At 33.6% G+C, this 27176-nt stretch overlaps 1 protein-coding gene across 3 annotated transcripts in view; it reads left to right on the top strand.

Moving 5' to 3' along the window:
• Baz1a (bromodomain adjacent to zinc finger domain 1A) overlaps positions 1-25964 on the top strand; it is a 110600-nt gene extending 84636 nt beyond the window's left edge. For 2 of the 3 annotated variants that reach the window (XM_076850187.2, XM_076850186.2), the window contains 10 exons: positions 3487-4086; positions 5890-6053; positions 6755-6909; positions 8101-8249; positions 18243-18490; positions 18575-18798; positions 20529-20998; positions 22658-22800; positions 24232-24319; positions 24969-25964. In XM_076850187.2, coding sequence (XP_076706302.2) covers positions 3487-4086; positions 5890-6053; positions 6755-6909; positions 8101-8249; positions 18243-18490; positions 18575-18798; positions 20529-20998; positions 22658-22800; positions 24232-24319; positions 24969-25165 — 2438 coding nt within the window. In that variant the 3' untranslated portion in view covers positions 25166-25964. The remainder of the gene's footprint in view (positions 1-3486; positions 4087-5889; positions 6054-6754; positions 6910-8100; positions 8250-18242; positions 18491-18574; positions 18799-20528; positions 20999-22657; positions 22801-24231; positions 24320-24968) is intronic. The other variant, XM_076850188.2, reaches the window with a different exon arrangement.
• The last annotated feature ends 1212 nt before the right edge of the window (positions 25965-27176 follow it).

The raw sequence follows: 27176 nt of genomic DNA, 5'->3' as shown, positions 1-27176 counted from the left end.
AGTAATAAGATTTCTTAAGGACATGCTTGTTTATTTTTAATTGATAAGGTAGTTTATTGATAGAGCTGTTCTGAAATATATATTAGATTCAATTATTTTCATTTGATTCTATGATGTGTGTATTAAATGCCCATCTTATAGCTCATATTGAGTTGTAAAATGGTAACCATTTTGTTAAAAATGTTCATATGAAGTCATTAGTATTTTTATGATTATATCTTTATTCAGATGTCACTTATACCATAATGAAGAGAGACAATATTCCTATCTCTTTAATGGGTCAAGTTTCTCATTATTGCATTTGGCAAGTTTTGCTTAGTTTTTGCATTTACTATTTTATATAAAACCAAATTAAAATTTTTATGCTATAATATATTTTATTCAACATGAATTGAGTGCCTCCTATAATAGATATAAAGATCAGTAATGTTTGTATTGGAACTTTATTGCTGAGAATGAAAATCTGCTGCTGAAAATAATTTTATAAATTTCTGGATCACAGAGAATACACTGTTTTAAAGCTATTGATACAAATTACTCATCTAGCCTCACTTAGAGCTCAGTGGTGAAGTGCTTGCCTGATGTGTGGGGCACTGAGTTTGATTCTCAGCACCACATATAAATAAATGAATAAAATAATGAACCAACAACAACTAAATATATGTATCTCATAAAATAACATTTTAATGAGGAACCTTAACTTAATTTTGTGCCTATAATTTGGATGGAATTACACACACACACACACACACACACACACACACATATTCTAAATGGTTGGAAAATCTACATCTTGGAGACTGAATTCTCTGATTACAATGCAGTTAATTTCAAAATACCAAACAAACTGTGTGTGATCAGTTTTAAAATATGAGTAGGGCCAGGATTGTGGCTCAGTGTTAGAGCACTTCCCTAGCCCATGTGAGGCACTGGTTTCAATCCTCAGCAATATATATATATATATATATATATATATATATATATATATATATATATATATATATAAATATAAATAGATAAAAGTTATATCCAACTATAACTAGAAAATAAAGTATTAAAGAGAACCTAACTTTTTTAAAAAAAATAAAGGTATTGTGTTCATCTACAGCTAAAAATATTGTGTGTGTGTGTGTATATGTGTGTATATATATATATATATATATATATATATATACACACATATACACACACACACACACACAGTGAGCAATGAGTCAAAGGAGAAACTAAGAAAACTAGAAAACATTTAAAACTGCTTAATACTGCATATTAGCACTCATTGGATCTTGTCCCTCTGCTTAGGAAAAAAAATGTATAGCTTTCAGTACTAACTCGGGAAGAAGAAACACATCAAGTTAAGCATTTAATAAGTTGGAAATTATAATAAAAGTAGGAATTGATCGAAAATAAAAACACAGTAAAGAAGAACAATTATACCAAAACTTTGTTCTTTAAAATAAGGTAAAAATTTATTTTTAAAAAGAACAGAGGACTTGGGGTTGTAGCTTATTGGTAGAGTGCTTGCCTAACAGGCAGAAGACCCTGGGTTTGATTCCCAGTACTTCAGGGCAGAAACAGCAAAGGGTTACAATAAATGAAATTAAGCCTAAAAAGTAAAGTGCATAACTATAGATAAAATAAAAATTTAACTATAAGGAGGGCCCAGGATGTGGCTCAGTGGTAGAATACTTGCCCTTTATATGCAAGGTCGTAGGTCCAATCCCAAGCACCACAAAACAAAAAGAAAATTAAAAAAAAAAAAAAAAAATATATATATATATATATATATATATATAGAGAGAGAGAGAGAGAGAGAGAGAGAGAGACAACATGTAACAGTTTTCTGACAATAAATTTGAAAATGTACGTGAAAATGAACAAAATCCTAGAAAAATACAAACTATTAAAATGGGTTCATGAAGAAATTTTAAAATGTGAATAAATGGTCCTTGGTCCTTAACCGTTAAAGAACATGAATCATTACTAAAAATCTTACACAAAGAAAACATCAGTTCTAAACTGATGTTATAGGTAAATTTCTACCAAGTTTTAAAGAATCAGATCATACCAAACTTCACAATCTCTTTCATGCATAGAAATAGAAGAAACACTCCCCAAGTATTTACCCAATTTGACAGCAACTGAAACAAGATAGCAGCTTAATTCTCCAACATGTCATAAAAGTCCAGTTTATCAGGGGTCCAGGTTCTTTCATCTTGTCAGTTTTGTCATACTGTGGGTTTTGCTAACAACTTTATGTTCCCAAGTGATTCATCACCAGCTTTCCATTCTAGCTAGTTGGAAAAAGAAAGAGGAAAAGTACAACCCAGAGGTTTCGTGTTTCTACTCCTATCTCCTTGACCAAAAGTTTCTCTTGTAGCCATTCATGCCTGCCCTAGGAAATGTTATCCTTCTTTTGGGTTTTATAGTATCCAGCTAAATATTAATGGTTCTGTTACCTTAATACAATGACTAGTAAATGACAGTTTGTGGGCCATATGTGGCCTGTACCATTATAAGCTAAAAATCTTTAAGTGATTGAAAAAAATCAAATGAAGAATGATACTTTGTGATAAGTGAAAATTATAAGAAATTCAGATTTCATTGTCCATAGCAGATTTTATTGAACACAGCCATTCTCATTTATTTACATATCATCAGTTAAACTGTTTTTGTTCCATAGTGCCAGAACTGAGTACCTGTGACAAACCATATGACCAACAAAGCATGAGATACTTGCTAGCCCTCTGTAAAAGTAGTTCATTGAGCCTTTCCTTAGATGGTCTGGATGGCTATTAGAGAATAACTAGTATACTCTCAAGTTACAGATTTTGTTTATTTCATTAGATTTAAATATGTCGATGTTTTACTAACAGTCTACTAGGCTGCTTGGGCTGCTGCAATGAAATACCATAGACTTTGGTCATATAAGTAGCAGAAATTTGTTTTCTCAATTTCTGGAGGCTTGAAGTTCAAAAATCAAGATGCCAGCAGGGTCGCTGTCTGGTAATGCCTCTTCCTTGGCTTGCAAGCAGCACCTTCTCCCTGTGGTTTTTTCTCCGCATACCAGAGAGCAAGAGCTTGACTACCTATAAGGACACTAATCCTGTTGGATTATGGCCCCATTCTTTTTTTTTAACATTTATTTTTTAGTTGTAGGTGGACACAATACCTTTATTTAATTTTTATGTGGTGCTGAGGATCGAACCCAGTGCCTCACGCATGCTAGGTGACCACTCTTTCCTCTGAGCCACAACCCCAGCCCAATGGCCCCATTCTTATTACATCGTTTACCTTCATTACCTCCTTAAAGGCACTAACTGCAAAAACAGTCACATTGGGCGTTTGGGCTTCAATATATGAATTCATGAAATTTGAATTGGACATAATTCATTTGATAACACATAATAACTTGGGATAGCTTTTAATCTCATTTTTCTAGTGAAAATTTAAAATATGATAAAGTTAAATGTTATTAAACTGCAGGGAAAAGTGAACAAAATGGATTTAAAGAATTTACAAGGCAAGAAGAGATAAACTGTGTAATGCAAGAGCCTCTTACTGCTGATGAGGAAGAAGCTTTAAAACAGGAACAACAACGGAAAGAGAAAGAGCTCTTAGAAAAAATCCAGAGTGCCATAGCATGTACCAATATTTTTCCCTTGGGTCGCGACCGCATGTATAGGCGATACTGGATTTTCCCTTCTATTCCTGGATTGTTTATTGAAGAAGATTATTCTGGTCTCACTGAAGACATGCTATTGCCTAGACCTTCATCATTTCAGAATAATGTACAGTCTCAAGATCCTCAGGTATCTACCAAAACTGGAGAGCGTTTGATGTCTGAATCTACCTCCAACAACATTGACCAAGGTCCATGTGATGATTCTTCACAGCTGCCAAAACCAGTGCATAAGCCAAATCGGTGGTGCTTTTACAGTTCTTGTGAACAGCTAGACCAGCTTATTGAAGCTCTTAATTCTAGAGGACATAGAGAAAGTGCCTTAAAGGAAACCTTGTTGCAAGAAAAAAGCAGAATATGTGCACAACTTGCCCGTTTTTCAGAAGAGAAATTTCATTTTTCAGGTAAATTTTCTATGAAAACCATTCCCCCCCCATCTCTGGATATTCAAGATTAAATGTTTTCCATTGTATTAAAAATATATTTAAAACACCTTAACATTTTGACCATGCTTTCAGTATGGGAGTTAAGAGTTGGGAAGTGTATTTCTTTATAGAAACAAGGTTCTTGTACTGAGTGTTCCTGTAGTCTTAGCTACTTGGGAGGCTGAGGCAAGAGGATTACTTGAGTACATGAATTAGAGGCCAGCCCTACAATATAGTGAGATTCCATCTTATAGAGGACAACAGAAACATGGTTGTCTAAATTTTTGGATTCTATTTGGGTTCTATTTGGATTATAAGAAGCTATCTATAGTATGAGAATATTAGTGTTCTTTCTGATCTCATTCCTTAGTCAGTAGGCTCTGAATGCCCAAGGCTATAAGGCTGCCTTCAGTTTGGGAGATATTATAGTGAATGAAGTTATCTCTCTTAATGGTTTTGCTGGGAGCCCAGGGACAGATTCCATTAATAATATCTTCTTTGGAAATTGGTCAGATCAGGTAGTAGCAGCATTTCTTATATGATAGCTGGCCCACTGACAACAGATCAGAAAAGAAGGAATTTTTAGATGTTAGTTTTTATATTAGTAAATGAGATTTTCTAGATAGAAAACTGCTTAAATTTAAGAACATGTTACCATACCTACTTTAGTTCTTCTTAGGATTATAGATCATACTTCTTTATATTCCTTGTCGTATCATGTAACTTCCCTGTATGTTATCATGTAACATACAATTCATTGTTTTTAGTATATTTACAAATTTGCACAACCATCACCACAGTCCTCTTATAGAACATTTCTCTCCTTTCAGAAAGAAATTTTGTAGCTTTTATCTACCACTCTGCTATATTTCTCTCCCCTGTCCCCCACCAATCCTCCCTCTGCTCTAGATAAATCTGTCTCTGTAAAATGTCCTATTCTTGAATTTCCTATGAATCGAATCATATGACATATGGTCTTTTGTGATTGCATCTTTCATTTAGCACAATATTTTCAAGGTTCATCCAGGATATAGCATGTATTGGAACTTCATTTCTTTTTATCACCAAATAATAATATTCTACAGTTTGTATATACTGCATTTTACTTATGCATTTGTTAGTTGATAGGCATTTAGTTTGTTTCTACCTTTTGGCTGTTATGAAAAATGCTGCTATAAATATCCATGTACATGTTTTGTGTTGACATAGGTTTTCATTTATCTTGAATTTATACAATAGGAATGGAAATACTGGATTGTTTCCCAAAGTGACTACACTGTTTAATTTTCTCTCCCATAGTGTATGAGGGTTCCAATTTCTCCACTTTTTTCTAACACTTAAAATTGTTTGACTTTTTGATTATAGTTATCTTAAGAGGCATGAAATGGTATCTCACTGTAATTTTGACTTTTCTTCCTTTAATGAATAATAATGGTGAGCATCTTCTCATGTGCTTATTGACCATTTATATATCTTAAATATCTATTCAGATCCTTTGCACACCTTTCTTTTTTTTATTTTATTTTATTGTTTTCATCTTTCATACATTTGATTCATTTGCACACCTTTCAATTGGGTTATTTGTCTTTTTGTGGTTGATTATGAGCTCTTTATTTGTTCTGAATACAGGCCCTCACCAGATATATGATTTGCAAATATTTATTTATTTATCATTTACTTATTGAGGATTTACAAAGTGCTTTTAAAACATCCACCATCTCAGAATCATAACAGTCACATTATATTTAAGAAAATCATAAAAAACATTTGATTCTATTTCAGACAAACCTCAAACTGATAGCAAGCATACGTATACTCGGGGAAGATCTTCCAGTGCCTATGATCCATCTCAGATGTCTGCAGAAAAGCAACTTGAATTGAGGTTGAGAGATTTTCTTTTGGATATTGAAGACAGAATCTATCAAGGAACTTTAGGATCAATCAAGGTTTGTACCTATTCACATTTTAGTTTATCTAATTTGCTTAGTCCAGATTTTTAATCATATTTGTTGATTATCTGTATATGTAAAACTTGTGGTTTTTAATAAACATCAGGAAAGTATATATCTTTTATGAAGACTAAGTTTATTCCTCTAAATCATAATGTTTATATATGGACCCAAATCCTAAGTATATTAAATGACTATCTACTTTCTTAAACAGAATTTAATTAATATAATTTTTCTTTTTGATATTTTTAATATTTAAAAAATGTTCAATATTTTAATCAGATGTTGAAATGTGTAAGGATATTTTCTTCTTCCTTGACTAGCTCCTGCCTTCTCTGCTGAGTCTGGTTTGTTTGTTGGTTTCTTTGTTACCTTTTTTAAATCTGTAAGTAATTCTTATTTGATATACCTGTTCTGTTTATGCCTTTGTCATATTCTGTCACTTTTTTGCTCCTAATTTAATGACAAATCCTAAAGTCATTTATGATATTTTTAAACAATAAGGTATTAAAGCTTTTGTGTATGAATGATATGAACTCCATTTTGGCCACTGAGGAACCTTACTTTTATACTCCTTTTTTATTCATAAATCTGTTCTAGAATATCTATAAATTAATTTTATATGTAAATTAAGTTTAATGTCTTTTAGGACCAACATTTCTGTTTTCCAGGGTTAGTAAATTTATGTTTTGTTTCAGGTTACAGATAGACATATCTGGAGATCAGCCTTAGAAAGTGGACGATACGAGCTATTAAGTGAGGAAAACAAGGAAAATGGAATAATTAAAACTGTGAATGAAGATGTGGAAGAGATGCAGATTGATGAACAATCAAGGGTCATAGTAAAAGATAGGTACAAAAAGAATTTTTCTAAAATAACCAATTTTTCCTTGCAATTTTAATTTTAAGGTTTTTGGTGTTTTTTTTTTTTTAAGTAGATGTTTCTTTTCCTTCTTTTAAAAACTTATGAGGACCTTAATATTTCTGATCACTGAAATGACCATTTTTTAAACATCAGGATCTCTATTACTCCACTTTATACTAATACAGCCAAAATACAACTCATTAGAATAAAATATTTTTTTACTTTTTCAAGGTTATTTTGGCTAATATATGCTCTTAAGGAGTTTATTATTTAGAAGGGAATGATGGAGAGACATGAAGCTAGAAATTATAGATCAGGGTAAGGACTCTGATAGAAAGTAAATTCTCGGGGCTGGGGTTGTGGCTCAGCGGTAGAGCGCTCGCCTAGCATGTGCAAGATCCTGGGTTTTTTTCCTCAGCACCACATGAAAATAAATAAATAAAGGTATTACGTCCAACTACAGCTAAAAACTAAATATTAAAAAAAAAAGTAAATTCCCAGTACAAATATAGTGCATAGTAGGGTAGAGGATTATTTATCTTGGTGGAACATGGAAAGAACTTTGAAGGAAATACTAGAGGAAGGTTCCTGATTGCAAAGCTGAGCTCTGAAGGTGAGGAAGGAAATATTAGACAAGAAAGACCATGGGCAAAGGCTTTGAATGGGTTTGCACTTCAAACTGATTATTGTAGCTGCACTGTGGAGATTCATTGTTGAGGGACCAAGTCTGAAGTCTAATGAATTAGTTGAGGCAACTATTAGTATCTCGCCCAGTAGCTGAAGCAAGAGAAATATAAATAAGCTGTTGAAGATACATAGTCTTTAAGGTTTATCACCATCACCTTTCTAAAACCTTTTCCATAAGTCTTCTCTCTTCCACCTTCTCTTATCCTCTTAAATGACTCTGTCCTCCCAATTAGCTTATACCAGATCCTTGAAATTATGAAACTTTCTATATAAATATTTGAAAGAATGAGTGGTCTTGAGTTTCACCTAATCGTGTTTTTATTTTTTTGTAGTTGTACATAAACAGCATGCCTTTAGTTTGTTGTTTGTATGTGGTGCTAAGGATTAAACCCAGTGCCACACACATGCTAAGCAAGCGCTCTGCCACTGAGCTACAGCCCCAGCCCACCTAATAGTGTTTTTAAGTGCCACAATTTCTTTGTTTTATTGTAGACTTTTGGGGATAAAAACAGAAACTCCGAGTACCGTCTCAACTAATGCAAGTACACCACAATCAGTGAGCAATGTGGTACATCATCTGGCAACAGCACTGTTTCAAATAGAACAGGGCATTGAGCGGCGTTTTCTCAAAGCTCCACTTGGTAAGTATCTGTTTTTATTTCAAAATGTGTTGTCTTAAGTAATTTTGAAATTGCCCTTTAATAGAATTTTATTGGCTGACAATGAAATTGATAGACCAATATGAAAAGCTTGAGATTGCTTTCATTTTAAAAGATAAGTTCTTTCAGGTGAGATTTATTTATTTTTTAATTCTTTATTTATTGGTTCTTTTTAGTTATGCATGGACTATATCTTATACCCCAGTATACAATGTACACAATGGTGAGATTCACTGTAGTATATTTGTACATAAGAAAGTCTTGTCAGATTCATTCCACTGTCTTTCCGTTTCCTATCCCACCTCCCTTCCCTTTATTCCCCTTTGTCTATTCCACTGAACTTCTACTTCCCACCCCTTAATGTGGGTTAGCTTCTACATGTTAGAGAAAACATTTGATCTTTGGTTTTCTGGGGTTGAGCTATTTCACATAGCATGATAGTCTCCAGATCCATCCATTTACCAGCAGATGTCATAAAAGTTATTCTTCTTTCTGGCTAATACTCCATTGTGTGTGTGTGTGTGTGTGTGTGTGTGTGTGTGTGTGTGTATGTATTCCACATTTTTCATTATTTCTTTTTGGTACTGGATATTAAACCCAGGGATATTTAACCACTGAGCCACATCCCAGTCCTGTTTTATATTTTATTTAGAAAGGAGGTCTTGCTGAGTTGCTTAGGGCCTCACTAAGTTGCTGAGGCTGGCTTTGAACTCATGATCCTCCTGCCTGAGCCTCTGGTATTATAGTCATGTGCCCCCAGGCCCAGCCATATGCCACATTTTCTTTATCCATTCATCTGCTAAAGAGCACCTAGTTTGACTCCACAGCTTAGCTATGTGAATTATACCACTATAAATACTGATGTGGCTATATCAATGTAGTATGGTAATTTTAAATCCTTTTGATGTATATTGAGGAGTGGGATAACTGAGTCAAAAGATGGTTCCATTCCTAGTATTTTAAGGAATCTTTATACTACTTTCCAGAGTGGTTACACCAGTTGGCAGTCTTACCAACAACGTATGAGTGTTCCATTTTCCCCACATCGTCACTAACATTTATTGTCAGTTGTATTCTTGATAATTGCCATTCTGGCTAGAGTGAGATAAAATCTCAATGTAGTTTTAATTTGCATTTCTCTAATTGCTAGAAATATTCAACATTTTTTTTCATATATTTGTTGAATGTTCATGTTTCTTCTTTTGAAGTGTCTGTTTCTTTCCTTTGCCCACTTATTGACTGTTTTTTTTTTGTTGTTGTTTTTGTTTTTTGGTGTTGTTTTTTGAGTTCTTTGTATATCCTGGAAATTAATACCCTGAGGTTTAAATGGCAAAGATTTCTCCAATTCTGGCTCTCTATTTGCATTCTTGATTGTTTCCTTTGCTGTGAAGAAGCTTTTTAGTTTGATGCCATCCATTTATTGAATTTTTATTTTACTTCTTGCACTTTAGGAGTCTTGTTAAGGAGGTCAGTTCCTGAACTGACCTCCTTAACAAGTGTTGGAGTGTTGGGCCTGCATCTTCTAGTAAGTGCAGGGTTTCTGGTCTAATTCCTGGGTCTTTGATCCACTCTCAATTGAATTTTGTGCAAGGTGAGAGATAAGGGTTCAATTTCATTCCACTACATGTGGATTTCCAGTTTTCTAGCACCATTTGTTGAAGAGGCTCTCTTTCTCCAATGTATATTTGTGGCACCTTTATCTAATATGAGATAGCTGTATCTATTATATGGGTTTGTCTCCATGTCTTCTGTTCTGTTCCATAGGTCTTCGGGCCTGTTTTGGTGCCAATACCATGCTGTTTTCATTACTATTGCTCTGTTTGTACAATTTAATGTTTAGTATTGTGATGCCTCCTGCTTCGTGTTTTCTCGCCAAGGATTGCTTTGGCTATTCTGGGCTTTTTATTTTTCCAGATGAATTTCATGACTGCTTTTTCTGTTTCTGTATAGAACATCATTCAAATTTGATGGGCATTGCATTGAATCTGTAAATTGCTTTTGGTAGTACAGCCATTTTGACAATATTAATTTTGCCTATCTAAGAACATGGGAGGTCTTTCCATCTTCTAAGGTCTTCTTCGCTTTCCTTCTTTAGAGTTCTGTAGTTTTCACTGTAGAGGTCCTTCACCTCTTTTGTTAGGTTGATTCCCAAGTATTTTATTTTCTTTGAGTTTATTGTGAATGGGATATTTTTCTTAATTTTTCTTTCAGCTGATTCATCATTGGTGATTAGGAATGCAATTGATTTATGGATGTTAATCTTGTATCCTGCTACTTAACTGAATTCATTTATGAGTTCTAGAAGTTTTCTGGGTCTTCTAGATATTGGATCATATTGTTGGCAAACAGAAATAGTTCGAGCTCTTCCTATTTGTCTTCCTTCCTTCCTTTCCTTTCTTTCCTTTCTATAATTGCTCTGTCCAGAGCCTCAAGGACTATGTTGAATAGAAATGGTGAAAGTGGGCCACCCCTGAGTTGTTCTTGTTTTTAGAGGGAATGCTTTCAGTTTTTCTCTGTTCAGAATGATGTTGGCCTTGGGTTTGTCATATATAGCTTTTATAATTTTGAGGTATGTTCCTTCTATTCCTAGTTTTTCTAGTGTTTAAACATGAATGGATGCAGTATTTTTGTGTTTTTATGCATCTATTGAGATAATCATATGAACTTGTCTTTAAGTCTATCTATGTGATGATTTACCTTTATTGATTTCCATATATTGAACCAACCTTGCATCCCTGGGATGAATCCCACTTAATTATGGTGCTCTATCTTTTCAGTGTGTTTTTGTATGCAGTTTGCCAGTATTTTGCATCTGTGTTCATCAAGATATTGATGTGGGGATTTATTTTTTAAATATTACTTAATTACTTTTTCTGATTCATTTAAAAGCATTTAGTTAATCTCATCTTTTGTAAAGTTTTATTGAAAGAAAATGACTAAGGCTGAAGATGTGGCTCAAGCGGTAGCGCACTCGCCTGGCATGTGCGGGGCGCTGGGTTCGATCCTCAGCACCACATAAAAATAAAATAAAGATGTTGTGTCCACCGAAAACTAAAAAAAATAATATTTTAAAAATTCTCTCTCTCTCTCTCTCTCTCTCTCTCTCTCTCTCTCTCTCTCTCTTTCTCTCAAAAAAAAAAAAAAAGAAAGAAAGAAAATGACTAAAACCTATGACTAGCCAGACCTTGAATAATCAAAATTATACCTATTTTTTTTTATAGTGACTTTAAATATCACCATTTGGGGTATGATTTAAAACTTAAGAATCACAGACTCAAGCACTGTATAAATGTTAAATCAGAAATACCAAGTGTTATCCAGGTGCAGTGGCACACATCTGTAATCCCTGAAGCTCGGGAGACTGAGATAGGAGGATCTTGAGTTCAGAGCCAGCTTCATCAAAAGTGAGGCACTAAGCAACTCGGTGAAACCCCGTCTCTAAATAAAATAAAAAATAGGGCTGGGATGTGTCTCAACAGTGGAGTGCTCCTAAGTTCAACCCCTAGTACCCGCCCCTCCCCCAAAAGGAAGAAATACCAAGTGTTACAGAAACATAGATAAGAAAATGCTCTATAAATTATGGTTAGATAGGGATTGGGGTTTTGGCTCAGAGTGCTTGCCTAGCACATGTGAGGCACTGAGTTCAATCCTCAGCACCACCATTAAATAAATAAATTAAGTTATTGCGTCCATCTACCACTAAAACTTTTTTTTAAATTATGGTTAGATAATAGAAATAACACTATCTCTATCCTTTTGGGCAATTTATGAAATTAATAGGATTTAAGGAACCAGTCTAAGAATCTAATCATCATGTCTTTGGGAAAATAGGAGTTTCAAGTTTCAAATTAATTTTAATGTCATAACTGCTTCTACTACCATGTTGTCTTTTTGAGATGTTAAATTTATGATTCAGCATGGTATCCTAGAAAGAATTTTTTAAAACCACATTTGTTGGTCTCATATTGAAAGAGCAATTTGAATAGATGAAAATTAATCATAAATAATTATTGTTATTTTATAGAGTAAGAACAAAGTTTTCATAATTACTATCAGCAATTTTGGAATATGAATATGTTCATAAAATATTTATTTTCAAATTGAAGAGTTTGTGGCCAGTAAACCTATTTATATGTTTTGTTAATTCTACCATTTATGAGCTTAAATAACTCAGTTATCACATTGAAAATAGCAGTTGTGAGAGATAAAATATGATCACAGCTCATAAAGATATTAGAGTTTGTATTTGCTATATCATTCTTCTTTCCTAGGCTTTACTATTTCTTAGTATTTTCTTGGTCTAAATCCAATTATGTATACAGAGAATCCTTGTTTTATTTTCTATACCATATGTGAATATATAGTTACCTCAATTAAAATTACAGTTAAGCTGGGCATGGTGACACATGCCTATAATCCCAGTGACTCAGAAGACCAAAGGCAGGAGGATTGCAAATTCAAGGCCACCCTCAATAAATTAGAGATGCTGTCTCGAATGAATGAATGAATAAATGAATAAATAAATAAATAAATAAATTGTGATTATTTATAAATCATGCAGCTCTCATAAATGTAAAATTACTACTACAGATTAACCTGTGATTCTAGTAGGGTCAGGGATGTGGCACAATTTAGATGGCTTTTCCCCTTTTGAAATTGCCATCAAAATTGTTTATAAATTAGGACTGGTGGTACATGAGTATAATCTGAGCAACTCAGTAGGCTGAGACAGAGGATCACAAGTTGGAACTCAGCCTGAGCAACTTAGAACCTGTAAATAAAATTTAAAAAGAGCTGGGGATGTATCCCAGTGGTAGAATACCCTAGGTTCAATCCCCAGTACTGACAGTGCCAAAAAAAACTATTAAGTTCTAAGGAAAATACCAAAATAGTTGTTTATTGTGTCTATATTTTCCTCTGTACATCTTAGTAAATATTTGGACAAAGAAAAAATTTGATAATGGGAATTGTTGCAACTTGTACCTAGTATGTTATGTGAGAGCCACAGTATTCCATGATAGGTTATGCTGAGTAGTTTTAAACTTTCGTTTCATCCTGAGAGATAAAAAAGAAACCATTTTAATTTGGGATCTTTTAAAAAAAAAAAAAGTGACATGGGAAGAGTTGAGCTTACCTTAATTTGGTGGTGTTGGTCAAAGTCATATTGATTATTTATAATATGGTGTTGCCTTCTGTGCTTCTCCATAGAAGGTTAATAACTGATTGTCTCTAGCTCTTTACACAAGGCCTTTGAAAGGTCTGTTTTGAATGGGACATATTTGAAATAAAGTAATCAAGAATATCCTTAATCTGGGGAGAGAATAGAAGGTTCTCCTTTATAAATATTTGAGAGAATACGTATTGAAATTCTCCTGATAATATTTTGGCAGAGCAAATTAATCATGGCAGGAATTTTCCTTATTAAGCTTCAGAGATTATTTTGTCTTCTTGAGGTAGCAAGTAAAAAACAAAAATTCTGGTTATGGGGCTGAGGATGTGGCTCAAGTGGTAACTCGCTCGCCTGGCATGCGTGGGGCGCTGGGTTCGATCCTCAACACCACATAAAAGTAAAATAAAGATGTTGTGTCCACCGAAAACTGAAAAATAAATATTTAAAAAAAAAATTCTGGTTATGTTCTTCCTTCCCTAATGTATCCCATCTATTCTAGTGATTAATCACATTGATATTAATAAACTTTTTATAATTGGGGCAAGCTAATCATGTTTCAGTTAATTGTTTTAGGTAAGTAATTGTTTATTTAGGCTGGTAATTTCATCATTTATAAAGTCATGCTTATGGTTAAACCCTGAAGCTATGGGAAAAAAAAATCCTCAACTAACTTTATTAATTTGAAACTAGGTAACACAGAAATTAATAAAGATCAAAAGAGAGATAGAAAAAAAAGAATAAGAGGAAGATCAATCTAGTGTGACAGATGGTAAATTTTTAACTTTTAAAGAAATTTATGTTTTTGTCTTTTTAGAGAATTATGATTTTACTTTCTACATTGTTGATTATTAATATGAATATTTAGCTTTTGAAGGAAAATCTTGAATTTGATTTTTTTTGGAAGGGAATGAGCTTAGGGGGGGTAGTCTTACATTAAAAGCAATATCTTCCAAATATTTTTCTCTCTATTTTCACACCTAGGCTAATCTAAACTCTTAAATTAGCTTGTACAAGATGAATCTTGATATACTTAGCAATTAGCCAAGAGAATGGAAAACTGTGGAACTTTTGTTTATTTCACATGAAGTTTTTATTCACCGCTTTTTTTTTTTTTTCTTTTCTTTTACTGGCGTAGAGAGACATATGGCAAGAGTTGTTTTGTACCTTAGAGAAAACTTTATGGAATGATAACATTTCTATACAGAGGCTGTTGAATACTATGAAATCTCCTAGTGTAATCTTTAAGTACTATGTAAAAATAGGAAAATGTGCTTATCTACCATGGATTATAATAAACATGTGTTGGAGTCAGAGGGATAAGAATTGGGACTTGAGCTAAAACTAGTTTAATTTTCTGAGTTTGATCAAAACTCAATAGGTTGGACTGTGGATGTAACTGCATGGTAGGAATGCTTATGTAGTAATTCCTAGTACCACCAAAAAAAAAAAAGACACTTCAGTGTTTTGTCACCACTGACTTCCAAGGTTGCAAAAGTTTTTTTTTAATAAGTTGTCCATTCTTGGAGCTGGGGCTACAGCTCAGTGGTAGAGTGCTTGCCTGGTGTGTTGTGAGGCACTGAATTTGATCCTCAGCACCACATAAATATAAATAAATAAAATAAAGGTATAAAAAAAATTCTGATTTATCCAGAAAGACTTCTTCATGATCTCTGAACTAGCAATTCTTGCTGCTTCCTTCCTTGGAAGTCCCACTTTGGCCAGAGCTTTTCATGAAATTTTAGAATAAAAGTTAATTTTGTGCTTTCTAGAAAGCACAAAATGAGAAGGCAGAAATATATCATGCATTTAAATGAATTATACTCTCTAATGGTAAAGACAGGCTAAAAATTAAAGGTAGAGACTAGGTTAAATACAAAATTCAACTGGTTTATATCCTGTCTATAAAAGGTATACCTAGGGGCTATTGATGTAGCTTAGTGTTAAGAACAGTGGTATAGCTTGGATAAGGTCCTGGGTTTAATCCACCATAAGACACACACACCCGTAAAACAAAAGGACATAGGAAGACAGAGAAAAATACTATGTGGATTACATGCATTTGCACTTAATTCCCACTTGATTAATATTTTAGCTTTGAAGAGCCATTTTGCTTATCCATTCAGTTTTTCCTACTTCCATTGAATTATTAATCTCAATTACTAAAAAAAGAAGTTCTATCTGATTGTTTTCTATTACCATATTAAAGAGCAAACCCAAGGGCTTGCACATGCTAGGCCAAGCACTCACCACTGACCTGCATCCTCAGCCCTTTTTGTTTTGAAATAGGGTCTATTAAGTTGCACAGGCTGGCTTTGAACATTCAATCCTCTTGCGTCAGCCTCCCAAGTGGCTGGATTTGCAGGCATACACCACCTTACCAGCATCCTTTGTGGAGCTTTTTCATTTGTTTTGAAAGTAGTTTTTTGATAAATTGTTTTATTTATTTATTTATTTTATGGTACTGAGAATTGAACACAGAGCCTCATACATGGTAGGCAAGCCCTCTACCAGTGAGCTACATCCCTAGCCCCCTTGTGAGTTTTGACTGTTAACTCTCATTCCTCAGAATTTGATCTGTGGAAATTTTTTCGGAGAGAATTTACAGAAATCTGTATACTTGTTTCTGACATTCACCTGACCACTTTATAACTACAATTAGACAATTAAGTGTGGCTCTTTTTTTTGTCAGATGTTAAACCTATTAAAGGGTTTCTTTATAGTTACAAATTCTCAGATTAGATTTATTTCCCCTTGCTACCCAAAACCAAGGCTCAAGTGAGTAGATTTCCTTGCTACCCTTTTATTTCTGTGTGGCACTCTTATGACCTGAGTCTTGAAAGAGGAACAGGTAGCCTTCTAGGGTTCTAGCTTTCTAGAGAGAGATCTACTGCCTTGGATGGGCCCTAGGTTTCATGTTCTTTCTCCACCCAATAGTCAAATGGGAGTTGGGTCCACTACTGTTGGCAGGTCTGTTGCCTTACAGTTTTAACTCATTGCGTATCTCTTCACCTTCCCCGCTATACTGAAAATTCTTTGAAGATAAGACAATAGAATAAATTAGTTAAAAGTGCTTGCACAGGGCTGGGGATGTGGCTTAGCGGTAGCGCGCTCGCCTGGCATGGGTGCGGCCCCGGGTTCGATCCTCAGCACCACATACAAACAAAGAGGTTGTGTCTGCCGAAAACTAATAAATAAATAAATAAATATTTTTTTTAAAAAAAGTGCTTGCACATAGGGAGAACTGGATAATGCAGGAGTAATGTTAGTAATAGTAATATTTACTCTGGCAGGTACTTTACATGTCTTATGTGTTATCTCATTTGATATGTCCAACAACCCTCTGAGGTAAATACTGTCCACATATTTTAACTATTAGAGGGTTGAGTAACTTACCACACATGAGAAAATCAGTGCTCACTTCAGACTAGACTGACTCCAGAGCCTGCATTCTTTTAAGCATTATGCTTCTGCCCAAGGGCTTTATTTGAGGATAATAGTACTACCTGTGGCATTTCAGAACCAGACTCTGTATGTAGTCTTTATATAACTTTATATAAATTGCAGAATTTTGACATGATATAGTTGGCCTTTATAATTAAGAATAATATTTTAGGAAAATTAAGGTAGTAGAAGTATTAAAGATAGAGATGGAAATTACGTAATAGAATATCAGTAGTCTATCATTGTATACTACTAAATTACTCTTAAATTTGTTTTAGCCCAGAAGACAAAAGAATGGTGATATTAATGACAGAAGGTTTCAAATATTTCTGTATAATATTGGTGCTGAAAATTATTGTTTTGGAAATATTGGCATTATTTTTATTTACCTGTTTTAAAATAATGTGTTCTCGGCCAGGATTGTGGCTCAGTGATAGAGTGCTTGCCTAGCATGCATGAGGCACTGGGTTTGATCCCTGGCAACACATTAAAAATAAAAACAAATAAAATAAAGGTATTGTGTCCATATACAACTAAAAAGAAAATTTTTTTAAAAAAATAATATATTCTCAGAGACTGAAGACAATATAGTTGATATTTATATATAATAAAGTTGACAGATTTAATAAGAGTGTTATTGATAAAATTTGCCCTTTTAAAATATATAATGCAATGGTTTTAGTATATATTCACCATTATATCATCAACACTACTGTTTTCACAACATTATCACCAATCCAAAAGAAACATCATGTATGCTTGATATTTAAGTTGGAGAGAATTCTTTTTATCTGAAATTAAGGAAATAACATAAATGATTCAGATGAATTAGTAACTTACTTGGGATCATATTTAGCCAGTGTTCTAAATTAGATCAAGATTTAATACAAAGACTAGATTGAGAACACATTGCCTGAGATTTTTCTGCATTTAACTACTGAAATCTCCAAGCATTTGATTTATGGACAGAAGTAATTCCTTATGTCATAAACAAAATGTGGCTCAGCAAATTTTTCTTTTTTTTTTTTTTCTTTTTTCCTTTTTTCTTTTTGGTACTGGCAGTTAAACCCAGCTTCACTTTACTAAACACTGAGCTACCTCCTTAGTCCTTTTAATATTTTTGAGAGAGTCTTGCTAAGTTGCTGAGGCTGGCCATGAACTTGCAATCCTCCTGCCTCAACCTCCCCAGTTGCTCAGATTACAGGCATATGCTTCAGCAGATATTTTCTTTAAAATGATGTTTTTAATATCAAGCATGGACTTTTTGTTAAGAAGAAATGTAAAGTTTAAATTGCCATGAAAATAGTTCTAGAAGATGTCTAGGTTTGCCTAGAAACTTTAATCACTTTCCTCTTTCATTTAAGATGCCAGTGACAGTGGGCGTTCTTATAAAACAGTCCTGGACCGTTGGAGAGAATCGCTCCTTTCCTCTGCTAGTCTTTCTCAAGTCTTTCTTCACTTATCCACCTTGGATCGTAGCGTGATATGGTCTAAATCTATACTGAATGCTCGTTGCAAGATATGCCGAAAGAAGGGTGATGCTGAAAACATGGTTCTTTGTGATGGTTGTGATCGAGGTCATCATACCTACTGTGTTCGACCAAAACTCAAGGTATTTTTATCTTCTCGGATTAGAATTCAGACCCTGAGATTTTGAGCAATAGATGATTAATGATCATTTATGTGATTCGTTTAGACTGTACCTGAAGGAGATTGGTTCTGTCCAGAATGTCGACCAAAGCAACGGTCTAGAAGACTCTCCTCTAGACAAAGACCATCCTTGGAAAGTGATGAAGAAATGGAAGAGACTATGGAAGATGAGAATGATGAAGTTAATGATGATGAAGAAGGTCAAAGTGAGGAAGAAGAATATGAGATAGAACAAGATGAAGATGACTGTCAAGAAGAGGAAGAACTCAGGTATGTCCTAATATACAACTCTTGACTATTATATAAATTATCCTTGATTTTTATATATTATAAGCATCCAAAATATTCCCAATGCGGTATATCTATTAGTAGTTTTCTGTCAGCAGGCCTAGCCAGATGTACACCAGTGGACGTCATATTATGTATGCTCTTTGTTCTCACTATCACCCACCCCCTCCACCTTTTTAAACATTTGAACCTCATTCTTATGGAATCAGGAAAATGAGTGTGAAGCATGGGCTTCACACTATCAAAAGTACAAAAGCCGGAGGGGGGAGGGTGGGCAAGTGATAGAGTGCTTCCCTAGCACATTAGGCCCTGGGTTCAATTCTCAGCCAACATATAAATAAATAAAGTAAAGGTCCATTTACAACCAAAATATATACTAAGGGGAAAAAAAGTACAAAAGGACCACAATCAAAGGAGGATAAGTAAAAATAGAGCCACCCCAGCTGTGTTACACAAATGTTGATTTTTAAGAGTACCAGTTAACAGAAGCCATCTATACTAAGGCTTATGGTGGCAATATTGTCTTAAGGATAAAGATGGTAAAGAATTTGAAAAATTGGATTTTTTTTTTTTTTTTTTTTTTTGGTCCCAGGGATTAAACTCAGGGGCACTTGACCACTGAGCCATATCCCCAGCCCTATTTTGTATTTTATTTTGACACAGGGTCTTCACTGAGTTTCTTAGTGTCTTGCTTTTGCTGAGGCTGGCTTTGAACTTGGAATCCTCCTGCCTCAGCCTCCTGAGATTCTGGGATTACAGGTGTACACCATTGCACTGGCCAAGATTTGAAAAATTCTTGTAAACATTCTAGGTTAAGTTCTCTCATTGAGTCATGCCCCCAACCTATTTCATCCTTTTAATTAAAGGCACTTAAAATATCAAATCTATTTTTGTATTTTACAGTCAAAATCAAAAAGTGGCAAAGAGATTCTTGGTTTGTTATTAAGGAACAACAGTTTTTCAGTTTCAGCCAATGGCTAAAGAACACCTGTACCAATGGTAATCAAAAGTAAGACTCATACATAGCAAAAGGAGTAAAATAATTGTGTTTTAAGATTAGATCGTTAGCCAGGCTCAGTGGCACATGCCTGTAATCGCAGCAGCTCGAGAGGCTGAGCAGGAGGATTGCAAATTCAAAGCCAGCCTCAAAGATTTAGCAAGACCCTAAGCAACTCAGCAAGACTCTGTCTCTAAATAAAATATACAAAAAGATGGGCCAGAGTTGTAGCTTAGTGGCAGAGCACTTGCACCACATAAATAATAATAAATAAATAAAATAATTTTATACACACACACCCAAAAAAAAGGGCTAGAGATGTAGCTCAGTGGTTAAGCACCCTTCGGTTCAATCCCTATTACCAAAAAGTAAAAAATAAATAAAAGATTTGTTCATCAATGAATATGTCTATATGTTGGTTCTCCTGAGGATATTGTTACATTTTATCATAATTTCGGACCTGATTTTCATTACGATGTACTAGAGTCACCAAGAAAATATTAAGTGTTCTCTTTTTGTATTTCAAAGAAATCATGGAAGCACAGTTTAGATATTCATGAAAACTTGTAGGCAGCAATTTTAAAGAACTGAGTACAGGATAAGTCTCAATTGTACAGAGAAAGAATTTATGTAGAACTCATTGGCTGAATAGAGTTAAGTAATAATATGTTCATTATTGTTCTGTACAGTAATTGTGTTTCCTAACTATTTATAGCCCACCCAAACGAGGAAGACCACAAGTTAGATTGCCAATTAAAACAAGAGGGAGACTTAGCTCTTCTTTCTCAAGTCGTGGACAACGACAAGATCCTGGAAGATACCCTTCAAGGAGTCAGCAGAGTACACCCAAAACAACCCTTTCTTCTAAAAGTACTGGTAGAAGCCTAAGAAAAATAAAATCTGCTCCTTCTACGGAAACAAAATCATTAAGAATTGCCAGTCGTTCAACTCGCCATAGCCATGGCACACTGCAAGCAGATGTATTTGTGGAACTACTTAGTCCGCGTAGAAAACGCAGAGGGAGAAAAAGTGCTAATAGTACACCTAATAATAGTCCCAACTTCCCTAACTTCAGAGTTATCAGCACAAAGTCAAGTGAACAGTCAAGATCTTTAAATGTTGCCTCAAGAATTTCTACCCAAGCGAGTGAATCCAAGAAAAGAGGCAGGAAAAGACAATCTACAGGTATGAAGTCTAATTTATATTCTTTCTTACCTAGGAATTGAATTAATTTGGAAACATCAAATGTTGAAATACTAAGATTTATAAAACTTATAAGGGATCAGTCTAACCTAAAACATATAATTCTATTGAGGGACAGCTATTTGGAGAATAAAGGTAAACTATATTACTAATTTTTCTAATAGTAGAGTAGTGTATGGTAATAAATATATAAATGGTATTCAGTTGTTAGTGGAGTGGCCAGTGTTTGAACAGTCTTGCTCAGTGTAACACATTATGATACACTTAATCCTTTCCCATTTTCACCTCCCTCCAAACACAAAACTCATCACCTACATAAGCTCTATTAGATTATTTGATAAGTTTCCCATCTGGATTTGAAGTGGGACAGGGTTGAAGGCAATAATATTTTAGGGAGTAGTCACCAGCTATCTTTTTAATTATGATTTTTGTTTAAATAGTAATATTTGTCCATATAATAATCTGTTTATTCTTTTGTTGTTGTGGTTGTTGCTTTTGTTGTTGCTGGGTACTGAACTCAGCGAGATCTTATCTCTGTATAAAATATAAAAAAGGGCTAGGGATGGGGCTCAGTAGTTAAGCACCCCTGGGTTCAATCCTCAGTACCAAAAAAAGAATGGCATGTGATCTGCTCATGCACTCAATAGATTATGAAGTATTTTAGAGGAAATATTAGGCAGTTTTGCACCAAGAAAATCTAATTTGACTTTTTCTGTCCTCTTACCAATTCTTAACTCCAAGGTATTTGAAGCAATGATAACACTTGGGGAAAAAAAGGCAAACACACACAGACATACATATATAAATAATATAATTATATGTAATATATATGTAATTTTTTTGGTACTGGGAATTGAACCCAGAGGCCCTTTACCACTGAGCCACGTTCCAGCCCTTTTTTATTTTTTTGAGACAGGGTCTCACTTACTTACCGAGGCTGGACTTGAACTTGTGATCCTCCTGCCTTAGCCTCTGGAGTTGCTGGGATTACAATCTTACCCCACCATAGCTGGCAACACTTGAATATTTTTGTTCAGAAAACTCCACAGAAGAAAAAAATTTGTTGTATTAATTTGTGAAAATTACTAACCTGGTTCTAAAAACAAATAAATAATGGGGGAATTATTAATATTATATGGAAAGAATTTAAATTCTTGAATTCATAAATAAACTATACTACCCTTTTCTACTGATGTGTACACCTTAGATTTCATTATACATTTCTTGGATCTATGAAAAAAATGTTTTCCTTTAAGAAACTCTGCATATACTAACTTTAAGAATAATCTTTTACTTGTTTTGAGAATTGCTTTCTCGTTCTATGAGCTTATTTACAAAGCTTTAGGTTCCAGACCTGAAGGATTTACTTAAGGATATGATATGCCTTAGGAAACTAAGAGAATTGCTTAGTTTCATTTTATTGTAGTTGAAAATATTTTTAAATGGAGTAAAAATAGCCCATAAACTTTGTATTTTTTTTGCATTTTTCTATTTTCATGAATATTTAATTTTGAAATATCTCAATGTGTATAGAGTGTCTATTTTTTATTTGAATTTGGTTTGTACTTTTAGGTTTAGTTTAACTTGTTTGGTCAATATTTTGCTTTGATAACCCCTAAGATGTTTTGATTATTTACTCAGAGTCATCTCCTATGCTACTGAATCGAAGGAGTTCTGGCCGACAGGGAGGAGTTCATGAATTGTCTGCTTTTGAACAGCTTGTTGTGGAATTGGTACGGCATGATGACAGCTGGCCTTTTTTGAAACTTGTTTCTAAAATTCAGGTAATAATATAACTAGTTTTTATAAAATGTATTCATGTATATTATCTGATTTAGTCCTCATGGCATCTTGAAGTTGTCAAAACACCTGGTATTCACTGTCTACTTTTTTCTTAAAAAAAAAAAAAAAATGGACCAGGTATGGGGGCACACACCTGTAATCCTAACTATTCAGGAAGCTGAGGCAAGAGGATTGCAAATATGAGGTTTACCTCAGCAATTTAGTGGGACCCTTTCTCAAAATAAAAGACTGGGAATGTACTCAGTGGCAGAGGATCACTGGGTATAATCCCCAGTAATAATGAAACTAACAAATTAAATTAAACACTTGGAAGGTTGATTCCTATATTGAAAAAAGGGAATAGACTCCATAGTCTCCTCATTCTTTTCTGATCCCATGACTTGTTTATATTAAATGATGGCAGTGTGTTGAAATAAAGTTTTTATTCTGTGTAATGAATATATATAAAGTTAATATAATGGTATTTATCTTATGCATAACCACAGTTCTCAAATTTCAGCATACATCAAAATCATTTGGAGGGCTTGATAAAAAACAGATGCCATCCAGGTTGGTGGTGTAAGCCTGTAATCCCAGCCACTCAGGAGGTCCATGCAGGAGGATCACAAATTCAAGGCCATCCTCAGCAATTTAGTGTGACCCTGTCTCAAAATTTTTCAAAAAGGGGTTTTTTTTAAACCAAATGTAACTCTAGTAATGTGAGTCCCAACCCCCAGAGTTTTTGACGTAATTACTAGGTATAGGTCAATTCCCAACCATTTGCATTTCTGATAAGTCCTGGATGATACTATAGTCCTGACCCAGAGATCACATTTTGAGAGACACTGATGGAAAAGATGGGTGCTCTTAGATATCTGTGATGAGATAATTATATATGTATATATTAGAATGTTTTGTGCTATGTAGCAGAAAGAACAGTGTCATAATACTGTTATAGAAATTATAACGGTATTAGAGAACTAGAAGAGAGAAGAATATTGATTTGAGCATTTCAGAGGGAGAGAATAGCAGGAATTAAAGTTTTTATGGAAAAAAGTACTAGGACTGATCATTTAAGAAAGAAAACTTCAACAGTGGGAAATGAATTATGGACATTTTGGGAAAAGGAGGCTATAGGTTAAGAGCACAGAAATGAGATTATGGGTAATGGTATATAATTTGAATGGATTGTATCTATATATGCAGAGGGAGAGAGCCATGAGCAAAACCATTAATTCTTCTCTTTTCATAATAAATTGTTAACAGGCTTATACATCATTATAATGATTGAAAACATATTACATTATTTTAATGGAATAATAGTATTCAGAGATTAATTGTAAGTTGCTTTTTAAGTACAAAACCTTTATGTATTTAACCACTATTTTCAATATATTTTTCTATGGAGTAATAATACTGGAATTATTTTACAGGTCCCAGACTACTATGACATCATTAAAAAGCCAATTGCCTTAAATATAATTCGTGAAAAAGTAAATAAATGTGAATATAAATTAGCATGTAAGTAATTTGTTTTCCTTTGATAATTATTTTTAAGAGTTAAGCTGTTCTTGTTTTAAATTATGTGTGCTTATGCAGTTGTATAGATGACCTCCCAAGAGATCCTAAGATTCTTTTTTTTACTTTAGACACTTGTTTTTTTTTTTTTTTTTCAACCTTTTGTTTATCTACTTTTATGTGGTACTGAGGATCAAACCCAGTGCCTCACACGTGCTAGGCAAGCGCTCTTACCACTGAGCTACAACCCCAGCCCCTAGATCCCTAACAGTGCATATGGAGATAAAAGATGTGCTAGGGTTGAATGAGTTAAAAAATATATATATAAATATATATATTTTTTTAATAAGATCAGATTATATAAAAATTTAATAAGATCAGAATATATAAAATTTATATAAGCTAATTAAAAGAGGGTCTTTATAATTTCATAATATATGTTAATTATATAATAACAGTTTCAATAAGAGTTTTATTTAAACAATTTTAAGCCCCAGGTTCCTTCTACCATTGATTTATAATCTTCTCTTTTTAAAGAAAAAAGTAGTTTTCCATTTTCTTAATGAATTTTTTAAGAATAATAAAAACAAAAATTGTATTTGCAGTTTATGTACTTTTGTTCTAATCTTGTGGGTTTTTTTTTCCTCTCTAGCTGAGTTTATTGATGATATCGAGTTAATGTTTTCAAACTGCTTTGAGTACAACCCTCGCAACACAAGTGAAGCAAAAGCTGGAAGTAGGCTTCAAGCATTTTTTCATATTCAGGCTCAAAAGCTTGGACTCCATGTCTCACACAGTAATGTGGACCAACTTAGTACACCACCAGCTGCAAAAAAGTCACGAATCTAATTTTGTCCTTCTAAAGGAGGTATTTGGGGAAAAACAAATTGTACATGAAAGTAGAACATTAAATCATGCTCTAAAGCAGACATATATGTATAAAGCAATAACAACTGATTGACCACATCAAAGTGTGGTCTGCACTATAATCTCAATTTTAATATTAAGCACTCAGGAGAATGTAGGAAAGATTTCCTTTGCTACAGTTGTATTCAGTGTCTAATAAGTTTGATAGATGTATTGGATACAGTACTGGTTTACAGAAGTTTTTGTACATTTTGAGATCATTCATGTGTCCAGATATCTTGGGAAATATTTTTTCACCTATGATTTATTTTGTCATTAATTATTTCTTAGAAGTTGTGGTATTAAGGGAGATTTATCTACACAGATGAGTCTTTTGCTATCGCACAGTGTAGAAAAATGTATACCCATCTTGAGAATTGTTTAATTAGCACATTCTTTCAACACTACACATGAATGAATCCAATTTTATATCCTTGAAGTACTGTACCAGTGCTGACCGGAGGTATTAAGTCTGAGTTTATTAACTAGATATTTATTTAGCATTCAAAGTAATTTGTGAATTTGTTTTGTATTTATAAAATTTATACTTGGAAAATGTTCTTTAATTTTTTAAACATTTTACTGTTTTGTTTTATTTCTCTAACTTCCTTAATGATCAATCAAAAAAAAGTATCATCCTCCCTTTTCCCTGACAGTTCTCTCAGTTTTACAGAACTGTATTATAAGTTTCTATGTACAACTCTTTTTTTAAGTGTACAAATAAAATGATACATTTTTTCAACCATTCTGAATTTCTGGAATTTTTACAAATCAAAATTAGACTCTGCTTGATATATCCAGAATGTAGGAATCAACATTTTGTTATATCAGCATCTCTAATAGCACTAATTTGCATCTTTTTATGTCCAAATCCTTAAGGAGTAAGATATCTCTTGTCAATAACAGTAACATTCTATATACATGTTCTCATTAAAAGAAGGAAAGGCACCCACCTAGTTAAGAAGCACCCTGGAAATGTTAAGGTTGTGTGTATGTGTGTGTGGTGTGAATAACATAGGAGTCTCATTGTCTTTTCCCAAATGGAAAAGTCAAGAGTCTGGAGCTCTTTGGTGGGTAGGAGAATCTTCCCTCTGTTTTCTTAATCTAAAAGCCAGGGGATAGTGTATTTCTTTCTTATTAGTTCGGTTTATTTGAAAAGTTACCCTTCTTCATTTCATTTCTTTCTCATAGTTTATCAAATTTCTGCACTCTTTGCATGAACATGTTCTCATATCTGTGACTAATGGGAAATTTATAATCACTTTACATGCCAATAACCAAATTTCTTAGAAAATACTTCAAACGTTTAATATCAAGTAGACAATTCTGAAGATAGGCTTACATTTTAATAGGAAGTAAATTATCTGATTACTTAATATTCTTTTTAATATTAATAACAAGTAACTATTATATTTGCTTCTCTTCTAGAAAATTAAACTCTGGGCTGGAGTTGTAGCTCTGGTAGAGCACTTGCCTCACAAGTGCTAGGCAGTGGGTTCGATCCTAGCACCACATAAAAACAAATAAAGGCATTATACAATATATATATCTTTAAAAAAGAAGGAAACATTTCTGACCAACTAATTGTGGAATTATTCTATCTGAAAGTCAGTCATAAAACTTGCAATTTATCTTACATGTAACATAAACATGACCCTTCAAAAAAATCAGCTATATTCATCTTTTACTTTCATTTAGAATTTTTCTTTAAAGACAAAGGACTACATAATAGAATGGGTGGAATAAAAACATGATTGAGAAAACTTAAGTAAGTCCAGTATGGTGATGGGGTGATGGAGATATTTCAATCTCCTCTTAAATTTTGTCTATAAGTCCAAATAAATTATATTTCTAAAAATACTTGATCTGTAACTGCAAAAGAGTGCCAAATGGAGAGAAGATAATACATCTGATTATGTGTGTGGCCCTCTATGTGAAATGGTTTTTGTGTGTG

Source organism: Callospermophilus lateralis, chromosome 3, assembly GCF_048772815.1.
Source record: "Callospermophilus lateralis isolate mCalLat2 chromosome 3, mCalLat2.hap1, whole genome shotgun sequence".
NCBI lineage: Eukaryota > Metazoa > Chordata > Mammalia > Rodentia > Sciuridae > Callospermophilus > Callospermophilus lateralis.
The sequence above is the reverse complement of the archived record's forward strand: the minus strand, read 5'-3'. Positions and strand labels throughout refer to the sequence as shown.